The following is a 12,762-nucleotide window of genomic DNA, read 5'->3' on the forward strand; positions in this document are numbered from 1 at the left end:
TGCGGCCCTGAGGTCACCGCGAAGCTCGTGAACTTTTTAAACGCAGCACGGGTTTAAAATACTGTACTTACCAGCCTCATATGATCACCAACAATTATTTGTTTTCAAAAGGAGATCCCCCCTTTGAAATCTGAAAATGCAACCCCCCCCCCCCTTTTGCAAAAACTGAAGAGTTGGAGTTGGGATTGATGTTTTTTTGTTGTTGTTGTTGTTTTTTTTTTTTTTTTTTTTTTTTTGCTCTGCAACATAGATTGGCAGGCAGTATTTTAATTAAAAGCGGTCATTTGTGAATCCCGGTTAAGAGTGAAATGGGTGCTATTCTACGTACCGGCACTTATCCTTTTTTTTTTTTTTTTTAAATCGGAGCATCCTATTTTGTGTAGAAATTACACCTGCCACTCCGTTCGCCCCCAGCTTCTGCTCGGTGAGGGTTGGGTATCAGCATAATAGCAGCTGTGCCAACCAAGTTAGGGCCGGAGAGGGGAACTCAGCCCTCCCGTCGGCATCCAAGACGCATGTCACCAAACTGGTCCCTGGGAGATGCTGCAAAGTGCGCAGCTCCCCTAAGAAGACAGCAAAGTTCCATCCACATCCAGCTACAAGAACTACAAGCGCCTCCCTCCCCTGGGGCTGCAGAAGCAGCGCGCTCACTGCTGGAGGAGGGAGAGAGGAAGGATGCGGGCCTTCCCAGAGGCCTGCCCCCGACCTCCCACCCCCGTGAGGGTCCTGTACCTGCCAGCTCCCCACCTTGCCCGGGGCTGTCCCCTTTAGAGGGAGCAGCTGTTGGGGAGGCTTTCTCGGCAAACAGATGTCTTTGGGAGAATTTAAAGCTCTGAGTTGGAGGCCAGATTCTGACTGTACTTTGAATTATGTCTGCCTCGATCATTATGCAGTCATTCACATATATTTTAGACATCAATATTGTCTTAAAATATTCCCGAGTTCTCAATGCTATTTATATGCTTCGATTCTTTCCTTTGCTTCTGCTCTGACCGTATGCTCCAGCTTCCCAGAGTCACCGGGTGCCTGCACATCATCCTAATAAATATTTTTATTGGGGAGGGGTTTGCTCTTTTATCCTAAACGATTACTCTGGGAATCGAACGGAGACCAACATTCCTGAGAAGCCTTACCAACCTTCGTAACCGGCTTGAACGGAGAATTTACCAGTTTTCAGTATTTTTGAAGCCGAAGCAAGTCATGTTTTGCCTCGTTCCATAGATAGCGAGTTTCACTAAACAACAGAGGAAAGATGATGAAGATGCCAACTTACAACGTGGAAGTGTGCGTGTAGGGGGGGCGGCCAACCTCTCCCTCCTCGGTTACAGAAACGCTAATTTGGCTAAAATCTGAGTTTTTTGATGAAATATAAGTCTGCGGGTGGAGAAAACCTCAAAGCGAGGGCGGGGGGGCGAAGAAAAGGAAAAGAACAGATATTTTTGAGACTTAACGAGGAGTGTGGAGAGGTCGGAGATCTTGTAGAGACATTCCGGCACATTCCGCGTTGGGTCACGTCTAGGGACATCCTTACGGGACCCTCAGAACTGAACACCGTGAGCCCAGCCCGGCCAATTAGATTCAGTGGCTCTGTTCTTACTTGAAAACGGGGTCAGGGGCTCGACTCCCCAAAACTCCTCTATTGATCGCCTTGTCCTTCCTTGTTAGTGGATCGTCCCCCTGAAGCATTTTGGCGATCACCTCTAGGTGGTGCTAACACTGCATAGCTTCTGCTTTTCAGCACAATGAAAACATTAATTTGCTATGAGATAATTTTTGACGTAAATGTAAAATGGTGCCCATTCGAACTCAATAATGAAGCATGGAGCATTTCTGCAGCTCCTAATTTGACTAGTTAAATGACTCCATTACGTGTCTAACAGACAGAAGCAAATAATTTCTGGTCAGTTGATGTTCACTTATCCGTATCATTTTGCCCTGAAAATAAAGTCTCTAATCTACAATTCCTTTGTCTTAGTTTTTTTTTTTTTTTTTTTTTTGCTTAAGATTATTAAAGCAAATATACTTAAATAACTCAGAATAAACCGGTTCCAAGCAACAATTAAAACATCAGAGCACGCGGGCAAAGCAAGTATCCGTAGTAAGGGAAGCAGACAACCAACCGGATGGCCCCTCCCGAATTACTCCAACCTTTGCCCCTGTCCCTTGGCCTAGGGGGCCAGGATGAGCTTGGGGCTTCCAAAGAACACCTTTCTAGACCATTGTCTATCTGCGGCCCAGAAGAGGGCTGCTTGCTGTCTGTTCTCTTCCCCCTTTTTACTTTGCCACATAACTTTGAGGATGTTTGGGAAATTTTCAGCACGATGCATCACACTATAGCAAAAAAAAAAAAAAAAATGCTGCTTTAATAAATATCAAGTGATGAATAATTTTGCCCAAAGGGGAAAAAATGGTTAATATTGAATCTTAATGTTCCTCATCTAAATGCTTTTTTCTTCCTGCTAAAAACAAGTTCAGAATTAAAGCGTATCAGTTTACACATATTGCATGCATATTAGTGAGACACAGCTGTGTATGTCCCCCTCTTAAGAGCCATATGATTAAGTTATGGGATATCATATAATCCAAACTCCTTTTCTATTGGTCACCTTTCACAGACAAAAGCTTTTTAGTTTTAGGTCTATTAAATGACGGAATGTCCGATTCTGTGAATGCGCAAGTAATTATTATGAAGCACCTGTGTCTCTTATTTTCGCTTAGAAAGTCCATCTACAAATTGCTTTTGGAACGGCGCTCAGAGGCTGACACGGGTCTGCAGTCCCCCGTCGGGGGCAGCTGTCTGCTGTTCAGTGAGGTGGATCAAGAGTCCGGGTTCTGGGCCCCTGGTCTCCAGATCTTGACCAACTGCACGATTCCAAGCCCAGGCCATCCCACCCCGTAACCCCCCGAGGCAAAGGGTCAGCGGCCTCTTTCCGCTCCAGAAACAGCAATGGAGAGCGAAGACGAAGCCCCGAAGTTTGCAGGCAGCCCTGCGCGTCTACTTTTTGTCACCGTGCCTGGGTAGTATCCCCAACCAGCTCGCACCAAGCCACATTCGAGCCAGGATCTTCATTTTTCCCCAAAGTAACATGCTATTTGACTCAATTAAATGCAGTTTTAAAATTAAAAAAAAAACTGGCTTGAGCGTGTGTATAGACTGTTTTTATTAAGCTTTTAAATCTTCAGATGCCTCCGTGCGTGCACATTTTAGCCATCTGCACGACGAGGGCAGAGGCTGTGCGCCTTTTGACGTGAAACAATGTCAAAAGGACTATTTATGACTCATACCTACTTTGTTGAGGTTTTCTGACTGCTGTTGTGTCTGCAACATGATCTGGAGAAGCAGCCCTCCTGCATAAGGCCAGTAGCTCGCCCTAGGGGGGCCGGACCTCACACCTCCTGTGCTTCCCCTGCCCCACGGGCCCCGCGATAGCCATCAGCGCCAGGCTCTTTGGTGTTATGTAGGTCGAGCGGCCCGTGGGTTTACAGGAAGGATTTGGCCTTTTGATTTGGTGTAGAATTTACAACCTGAGAGCGATGTTTCAGCGTGCGGATCTGGGTTGTGTGTGTGCTGGAAAAGGAAACGAGGTCAAGCTAGGAGAGAATAGTGCATCCAAAGAGGCTTCCACGGGCCCTCTGCTCAGGGGCGAGAAACCCCTCGCTGCGGCCATCGCTTTGACTGGGGCACCTGCCAGGGCGCACGTAAGACAGCCCCTGGGTGCGCCCCCTTCCGAGGGGTGGCCCTTTAATCCGTGTCCTGGGAACCGAGGTATAAAAGGAAGCGAATTCCGTGAGGCCGAGTCCACAGTGCAGCCTGAAGGCAAGAGGGCCACAGGAGGATACGAGCAGGTCCAGCAGGTACTCGGGAGCCAGCGACGCCACTCAAAACGCAAGCAAAAGGGGAACTGCCAGGCTGGAGCTTCCTTCGGGGGGAAGATTTCCACGAGGACACGTGGGAAACCTTACAACTCCTGAAAAACCTTGCACCAGTTGTCGGGGGGCCCCTTGGGGAGCCAGGTTCCTCTTGCCAGGTTCGTCTTGCACCGGTCGTCGGGGGGGGGGCCCGGGACCACACGCTTCCCCTAGAAGGGCTGAGGGCATGGAAAGCAGTTTAACTACCCAGGGGTCGGTGCTCCCTGCCCCAAAGTCAAAGGCAGTGATGCCGTCAGCCCTCGGGAGAGGAGATGCCCAGTCCTGAGTCTGGAGGCTCGGGGGCCCGGCGACGTGGTGCTGAAACGGAGTCTGCAGCGCCTTTCCCGAGACTCTACGCGGGCACGGAGCACCATCTCTTGGAACAAGGGGTGACGACTGCTTAAGGAAAATGGAAAATAGATCTTTGCCTTCTTGTCCATAAAGGGAAGGCGAGAGCAGATGCCAGCCGCAGATGAGCATTTCCCGAGGAGGGGAAAGTATTTCCGAAGGAAATCAGCGTCATAGCAGAACAGGTGAGAAAGGAATTAGAGAGTCTGAGGACGGATAACTCCGGGACCAGATGGGAACCATCTTAGGATTTGTGCGAGAGGAGGCGAGGAAACAGGGGAACGGTTAGCAAATACCTCTTAAAAATACCCTGGGAAACGGGAGAAGCACCAGTGGACGAGAGCCCTTATGCAACACCTATATTTAATAACGACTCCGAGGGAGATCGAGGAAATTAAACACCAGTAAGGTTGACTAGAGCAGTGGGGAAGATATTGGAAACACTAATCAGGGACAAAATAGGGAAAGTTATGATTTAATTAAAGATATTCAGCATGGATTCACAAAAGGGAGATCATACGTAACAAAACTAATAGAATATTTTGAAAAAAGTAACAAAAAGGAATTGAAGAGGGAAACCAGGGGTATAATTTACTGGGACTTTAAGAAAGCTTTTGATGCACTGCCTCACAAAAGGCTAATCTCCAGCGGTGGGGAGTTTGGGTCTGAGCGTGGTGGGGGTGGAGGATGAATGAAGAATTGTCTGGACCGAGGGTACTTGTGAGCATTACCATGAAGAGATTAGGATAAAGGGAGGAAAGTGAGTGCTGGAATTTCCCGAGATCTGAAATTTTTTTTTTAATTAATTTTTTAAACATAGCGCATCAGTAGCCTTGCTTAGGAAATGTGCCCGAACGTGATGAATTCCTCCTGCAGGTGTGATATCGGAGGGCAGGTGCCAGTTAATGCCACAAGGACAATAGCTTTGGGAAGGATTTGTTGAAATTTGATGAATACATGACTGTTCCCAATATACAATGAGGCTGTTTGTGACCAACAAGGGGGCATAGCCGCTAATTGCCGTATGAATAATGAACACAAATAACGATGGAGCGCACGGGCATCGAGGAGCCAAGGCTCCGTGATCCAGGGAGTGTAGGAGCAGCACCCACTACGGGGACGGTCCCAGCCTCGTAGGCACCGTGACTTCGCAACACTGCCCGACACGGTGCCTTGCGGAGCCGCACACGCCTGTGCCTCGCACCCCCACGCGCACACTTGCAGGCCCGTAGGCCCACCCGCCCACACGCCCAGACACGAGCGTGCTCATGCCCTATCCCCGCACGGCCCCGCGGGTAGAGGAAAGTCACGGATGCAAAGGGAAGGGCGCACTCTCTTCCACAGGGAACTATTGGGGGGCGAAATCGGGGGCCCCCGGGGGCACGTGACAGTAATAGCAGAGGCCACGGGAATGAAAGGGGAGGCCGAGGGGCAGAGAAGCCGCGGGACACAGGAAGACCTTTGTGACGCCGAGCCCAGCCAGACCCCAATACCGTTTCCAAGTGCTAGCGAGGGGTGCGGGACTCTGTGGGGCGGGAGTGGCAGGGATCCCGCACGGGACCGACGCTCACCCTCAGGGACCGGGCCTCGGACACCACGGCAGGCACCTGTGGACGAGGGCAACTGGCTGCCCTCAGGGCCTGGATCCGACACTGACCCCTGGGAACAGCCAGGCTGGGACGAGGCATGGGGCGCTCTCCAAAAATGTCATCCCGGCCTTTGCCACGCATGTGCATTCTCGATCTTTTTTTTTTTTATTTAATTTTTTTTTTTAAATTCATGATAGACACAGAGAGAGAGAGAGAGAGAGGCAGAGACATAGGAGGAGGGAAAAGCAGGCTCCATGCTGGAAGCCCAACGTGGGATTTGATCCCGGGACTCCAAGATCGCGCCCTGGACCAAAGGCAGGCGCTAAACCGCTGAGCCACCCAGGGATCCCCACTTCCTCGATCTTGAGGCCGCAGGTCAGAGCACCGGCCGGGAGTGGGCGTGTTGACGGGAAGGTCTCCGCCGTCCAAGGGGACGCGACCCCTGGGGAACGGCGCTCCCATCGCCTCTCCATTTACGAAGTTGCACGAGCGCATGGAGACGAGGGGCCTACAGACACGGGAGTAGTAGAAAACTTTGCGCCTCATTTACTTTTTTCATCATTTCTTAATAGGGAAGTGTGACGTGGTGGTGTCCACATCTAGGAGGTCATTTAGGGTGGAAGGTCGCACAATACAGGATGCAGGCCCTCCTCGTTAATGGCAACAGAAACATCGCCCCAGTGGTCGGCTCCTGCGGTGCAGAGGGGCACAGCATTCCCTCGAGACGAGCTTCGATAAAGAAATATCCGTTACTACATCTCTCTCCATCTTTATGACTTTCCCCCTGGAGGTGCCCGGGTCTTAACTCCAGTAGTTGCAAACGAATACTCAGGAGCTGCAAACTGAGAGTGACAGACAGAAAGCATTCCTTGGAAGGAAGATAGCAGAATGCAACCTGCCCTGCTTGGGCCTCAGAGGCCCTCCTCCTACACGTCCCAGAGACGACAGACTTGGACAAGCACTTCTTGTCCGGATCAGATTAAAATAACAGGATTCACTCAGTATCCATGAGTGAATCTTTTTTTTTTAATATTTTATTTATTCATGAGAGACGCAGAGAGACAGAGAGAGAGAAAGAGAGAGAGGCAGAGACACAGGCAGAGGGAGAAGCAGGCTCCATGCAGGGAACCCGATGTGGGACTCGATCCCGGGACCCAGGGGTCATGCCCTGGGCTGAAGGCAGGCGCTAAACCGCTGGGTCACCCAGGTGCCCCAATACCTGCGATTCTAAGGTATTTTACGCTCTTGTTTTTTTTTTTTTTTTATGCTCTTGTTTTTGCAACCATATGATGACTTTCATAACGCTTGTGTGTTTTAAGGAAAAGTGCAAGTAATAGACAAAAAAAAAAAAAAGAAAGAAAGAAAGAAAGAAAGAAAGAAAGAAAGAAAGAAAGAAAGAAAAAACCACCTATTTGCCTTCACATTGGGTCCATTCTTTATTTTCCTCCCAGTTTTTCATGCAAAGCATATTTGGGGATTTCTGCTTTGTCCTTCAAAGCAAGAAAATGCTTCTTACGCCCTGGAGTCTAGTCAAGCACAGACGAAGCCGGCGTCTGCAGGGCCCGACCCTCACCGTGAGCGAAGGGTTAACCGGACGACCCTGGAGCCCTTCCCAACCCCACCATCCAGCCCAGAGACAATCCAAATCGGTCAGCGATCTAAGAAAAGACGGGCCTCCCACCTCCCCTTCCACACAGCTTGCCCCCCACCCCGAGAAATCCCGAATCGCCCCCCATAGAAGCCCCGAGGAGAATAGAACGTGGTTTGGAAGGAGGACAAAGGGTTAAAAGGTACCTGTCAGGAACGTCTCTGGAAATCAGTCATTGGGAATCATCTGTCAGCGAGACAAAATTAATTACTACATGTAAAACGAAGAAATCAATGTAAATTAAACACTGCATAAATGGTATAAAAGTTTAGGACACCTTGATTGTTAACTAATTACTGGTCCACGTGGGAGTTTTCAACAAGCCGCCGCGGGGACGTGGCTCACGAGACTCCCTCCAAATCTCCCCAAAGTCGAGTTTGGGTCCTGCGGGCGTTTCCACCTCCAGTTAAGACTGGAGTTTGGGGCAATTACAGTGACTTGCCGAGTGCCGTGCCCCGTTAGCGCTTCTCGGCATCCGAGGCTGGCGGGAGGACACAGCCTCAGTTCAAAGGTTAGACTCACGACCTCGGCGGCCTCAGAAGAAGCCCCCCCCCACCAAAGGCCCCCCGCCACAGGCTGAGAACTGGGGCAATCAGCAGGCTGCCCATTAGCAAATATTTTATTATTTTATGCAAAGCCGGTTTTATTGGTGAAATGAAGTCAGTCGTTATAAATAGTTCAAACGTGGTCGGGATTTAAGATGTGACTTCCACGCTGTGTCGGGTTCCTAAGGTGGGTTCGTCGGCTTCTTGGTGGGGACAGGAGGGGGGTGAGAGAAAACGCCAGCGTGGAGGCTGTTGTACATCATGTTCCGGGTCGTGGGCCTTGGGGTCGGGGCTGGGGGCCCTGCACCTGCCCCTTTCCCTCGGAGCCCTGGCACGGAGACCCAGGTTCCTGACGCTCCGTCCCCCACGGAGGGACTCAAAGAAGGCATTTGCCTCCGATCGCCTGGCCCGGAGACACAACCTTTTGCAGCATCTCCTCAAACCCAATATGAGCCCACTGCAGCCCCAATTTTCCCGTTTCTTCGTGTATTCTACTGATGCCTAAGCTGGAGAAGCCCCCGCAGGCACTGCACGAAAATCAAGGTTTCTTTCGGGAACTTCGCCTCACTCAGGGTGACCCCAGCTCTCCCCTCTCTCCCTGACCTTTTACCGTCTAACCACCTGACACCTGCCGGGCTCCCCTGAAGCCTGCGGGCCCTTCGCTTCTCAGTGCCTGGGTCCTGGCAGTGATCCCATCCCTGGGACGCAGCCGTCACCCCGCGGGGAGCACCCAACAGCAGAACATTCTCCCTACCAAGACCCGCAAGCCCCATGGCTGAAACAGACCCCAAGTGTCCTCCAAAGTGTGCTCTGCAGACACCTACACGCAAATTTTTTTTTTTTTTTTTTTTTTTTTAGAAAAAGTACAATATACAATTTGTAAAATTAGGGAGCTGGAGATTACTTAGGAAAGGACGATTTGCATTGCAAACGAACTTTCTGATTTATAGAGTCACCACGGGGTTCCTTAGGTGAGTCAGTCTAAAACAGGAGTCAGCTCTCGGTGCATCTAAAATAGGATCCAGTCCCCAAAATGCAACACACACACCCTACCAGCGACGGCCCCATCCATACTGGCCATTGCCAGGATAATAAAGGAAATTTATTTTCCTTTTTTCTCCAAGGCTTTCCTGCAAGGGTATCATCACTCCCATCACACTGGCCTTCCTTTGGTTTAGTTCTCTGGGGGCTGGCCGCCTTCGGGCAGGTGTTGGGTCTCAACCCAGAGAAGCCACCCAACGGCGGTCTTGCAGTGTGTTTGATATTTGGTGGGAAGTGACTACCCGGCCGAGGAGGAAATCCAAGGCTTCATATTAACTCAAGGAGTCTGTAAACATCCCGTTATTCCATGCAGTCATTCCATCTCAGGTGACCCGCCCCGGAGAAATCCTATAACATAGAGGGACATCTGGGAACGGAAGGTGCCACCGCCAGATTCAGAGACATTTCCCACTTTGTATTCGTAATAAAAAAAAAAAAAAATTGGAAACAGCCTAAATATTCAATGACTGGAGAAAAAATTTAAAAATCCCAAATAGGATATTTTATTAGAGCCACAAATTTGTACATGCAAAGAGTTTTAATAATATGAGAAAATTTGCAGGTTATGTATACAGTACACGCAAGATCACGTGTGCAGTGGGGTTACAATTAGGTAAAAGACACAGAAGAAACCTGAAAGGAAATAAATCCAAACGGTGGCAGTCTTCACAGAGTGAGAAACGGCTGGAGGGTTTTTTTTTTTTTCCTATTTTTTGATAATCGGGGAAAAAAAAAAAAGAAGCAAAAGCTGCTTTGACCTTAAGAAAATGCAAGGTGATTGCTTTTCTTAAAAAAGGAAAACATATGGGGTTCAAGGCAGCGAATTAGAAGCAAGCTTCCATTCACTTTGATATTTATCATTAAGAAGCAAAATTTCTATCAGTGTCAAAGATTTCAGCTCACTCAGACCATAATGTTCTTTATTTAAATATCTTACGCCCGCAGTGTTCTAAGGGCCTCAGACGTCCCTGCCCGGACGCCAGGGCGGAGCTCGTTCGGGTCCTGCACACCCGGGGGAGGCGTCAGGCCCTACGGGGCTGTAAGGTTCCCACACGCGGCTTCTCTAACCCTCGGAGGGTCCTGGCACCCGACATGCACAGGGACACGAGTGTCCTCACCGCCAGCGACCCCATCCGGCCACCGCCCTGGGGCCTGGCACGGGCTCAGCAGGTGCCGGAGAAGAAGTGAGCCCCCCTGCTAGCCTCCGCTCTCCGTGCCCCCCGGGCCTGCGCGGGGTCACAAGCGCTTCCCCGAGAGGGGTCTCAGGAGCCCCTGGGCCAACAGCCTCCCTGCTATGCAGCTGGGAAGCCCTGGGGCAGAGACCGATGACAGCCTGGGGTTGGGATCCCCGTCTTACTGGGCATAAACTCATTGTGCCTCAATTTGCCAATCCTTAGAACTGGGAAGATAAGCTACGCCCCCAGGGATTCGGGCGAGCGTGCTGAATCCGGGGAAAAGGAATAAGTCTTCTATTAAGACTGATTGCCAAACGGTGGGGGGGGGGGGAGCCAGTCTGGTTTCAGTTAATGAAGAAGATGTCATTTTACTTCCACGTCTGGTTGTGGCAAAAAAGGGTCAATCGGATCCCACATCCCATGGAGAACAAGCAGAAAAACAGCGACAGAGAATAGTGTTGGGGTGTGTGTGTGTGTAAGTTATTTTAAGGTCCAAGAGTGTTGTCAAAGAGGCCAGGATCGAGGGCCACGGCTGTAAGCCGACGGGATCCCGACGAGCGGGGCCTGGTTGGGGCATCCCTAGTCCCACTGAGGCAGCCTTGACCTCACGAGCGGCAGCAGGGGCGCCGGAGCTTTCCGGAGGATAAGGCGCCCGGGGGACCAGAATTAGAAGCTGCTAGGGCGAGGGGCAAGGTCCCTGGTCAATGGCCCAGACTTTCGTCTCAGGTTTGACCCCTGCAGGGACGCACTTAGGAGTAAGAAACAACAGAAAACAAACCCACCCTTGAACCCCGCGCAATTCTGAGCGGCCGAAGGTGACATGTGCCCCGAGCCCCGTGGGCTGCTGGAAACAAAGCAAGTGCTCCCGGGCGGGGAGCGGGGCGGGGGGGTGCAAGGTCACGTAGGGCTGGGCTGCCCGCCAGGGTGCCACTGGCCGCAGGTGCCTGCCGAGCGCCCGGTATGTGACGTCCAGACGGAGATGCGCCGTGCGTGCGTGTCACACGGTCGCTGCACCTCCAAGAGTGAGCACCCAAAGATCTTAATGATTTTTGCATCGGTTATGTGAACAAATGATGATATTTTGGGGCATCTGCTGTTGAATGAAACGTGTTGTTCAGATTCATTCACCGGGGGCTCCTGGGGGGCTCAGTGGTTGAGCGTCTGCCTTTGGCCCAGGGCGTGACCCCGGGGTCCCGGGATCGAGTCCCGCGTCGGGCTCCCCGTACGGAGCCTGCTTCTCCCTCTGCCTGTGTCTCTGCCTCTCTCTGTCTCTCATGAATAAATACATAAAATCTTTAAAATAAAAATACATCTGAAATTTAAGACTAGGGCGGGTCGACACCTCTGAAGAAGGGGTTTGTTAGGACCTCGGCGTGCCCTGCTCTGGACCTAAAGACACACAAATTCTGCACTCATGCTGGTCCAGTGCACAGCTCGCTTCCAGCTCCATCGGGAGCCCCCGGGATCTGCCTCCCAGGGGGTCAGGGAGCCCAGGAGTGTCGCATGTTGCCGTCCCCCGAGGTCGCCAGGACAGACGCAGGAGGAGGCGCCCTACAACGGAGCAGGGTCTGGGGCAGGGTCCAGGCACTGGGGCTCCTGGCCTGCCATCCAGCCTGACACGGGCGTCCCCCGGAGATGCGGAGCTGGGTGGACGTGAGAGCCCTGCAGCCGGCCACGGTTGTCTGCACGTTCAGGGAAGAGCCTCTGGGGCCTGCGTGGGCCGCTCCTGGGTGGTCCACGGGGAAGCCACCCGGATGTTTATGTTGCGCTCTGATGTCCTAAACATCCCGCAGAAGAGCAAAAGGCGGAGCGCAGAGGCCAGCTCTGTCCACAGGACAACTGGCCTTGCACAAAACCATTGGAAATACGTCGATTTTTTTTTTTTTTAATTTTTAACCCCCACCGCAAAGGCAGACACAGCCTTCCTCCAACAGCGGCGTGAGAGGCAACGCGTTTGACCAACTCTACGCGCCAGGGGGGTGAAAACGAAGACGCCCCACTCTCCCCGAGGACCCGCAAAGAGAAAAGAGACCGGGGTTCTAGAAAACGAAGGGTTTTGGGTTTGGATTCAGGGAAGAGCTTCTCGATAACCGAGCGCGGCAGGACCTTAGAGTAGGGGCTTCTGTTGCTGTTGAGGTGAAAGCTCCAAAGGGCGCCCACGGCGCAGAGCGGGTGGGCGCTAGCCTCCCCCGGGGCCGTGCCCGGCTGGCAAACACCCCTGGGTGCTACAGTGGGGGCTGCCTTATGCGGCACCGGCGCCTGCGGAAGGAGCTGGGGTCTGCGGTGACCACCGGCCACGGGGTGGCTTTGCTCTACCTCAACCCCAGCGAGAGTCAGGCCACCCCCGTCCCTCGGCGTACACGGGGCTCGAGGCCGTTGCAGGACTCGGCAAGGACGAGGCCGAGGCCGTGGGCTGCAGGGCGGTGGGGGGGCCGTGTGGGGGGATCCTCCACTTCTGGGGATTTGGGGAACCAGCGCAAAGTGTTCAGATGTAGGTCTCTGTGGAG

The 12,762-nt window shown here is 52.0% G+C and overlaps 1 protein-coding gene across 12 annotated transcripts in view; it reads right to left on the minus strand.

Annotated features, from left to right (window-relative positions):
• Positions 1-12,762, minus strand: part of ZNF536 (zinc finger protein 536) — a 430,531-nt gene that overhangs the window by 58,948 nt on the left and 358,821 nt on the right. The window contains exons 5-6 of one of the 12 annotated variants that reach the window (XM_077856597.1): positions 7,641-7,680; positions 6,438-6,575 (exon numbers count right to left, since the gene is read on the minus strand). The exons of 10 other annotated variants lie outside the window; for them this stretch is intronic. In XM_077856597.1, coding sequence (XP_077712723.1) covers positions 7,667-7,680 — 14 coding nt within the window. In that variant the 3' untranslated portion in view covers positions 6,438-6,575; positions 7,641-7,666. Of the gene's footprint in view, positions 1-6,437; positions 6,576-7,640; positions 7,681-12,762 lie in introns of those variants that run through there. One more of the 12 variants, XM_077856595.1, reaches the window with a different exon arrangement.

This window comes from Canis aureus, chromosome 1 (assembly GCF_053574225.1).
Source record: "Canis aureus isolate CA01 chromosome 1, VMU_Caureus_v.1.0, whole genome shotgun sequence".
Classification (NCBI taxonomy): Eukaryota; Metazoa; Chordata; class Mammalia; order Carnivora; family Canidae; genus Canis; species Canis aureus.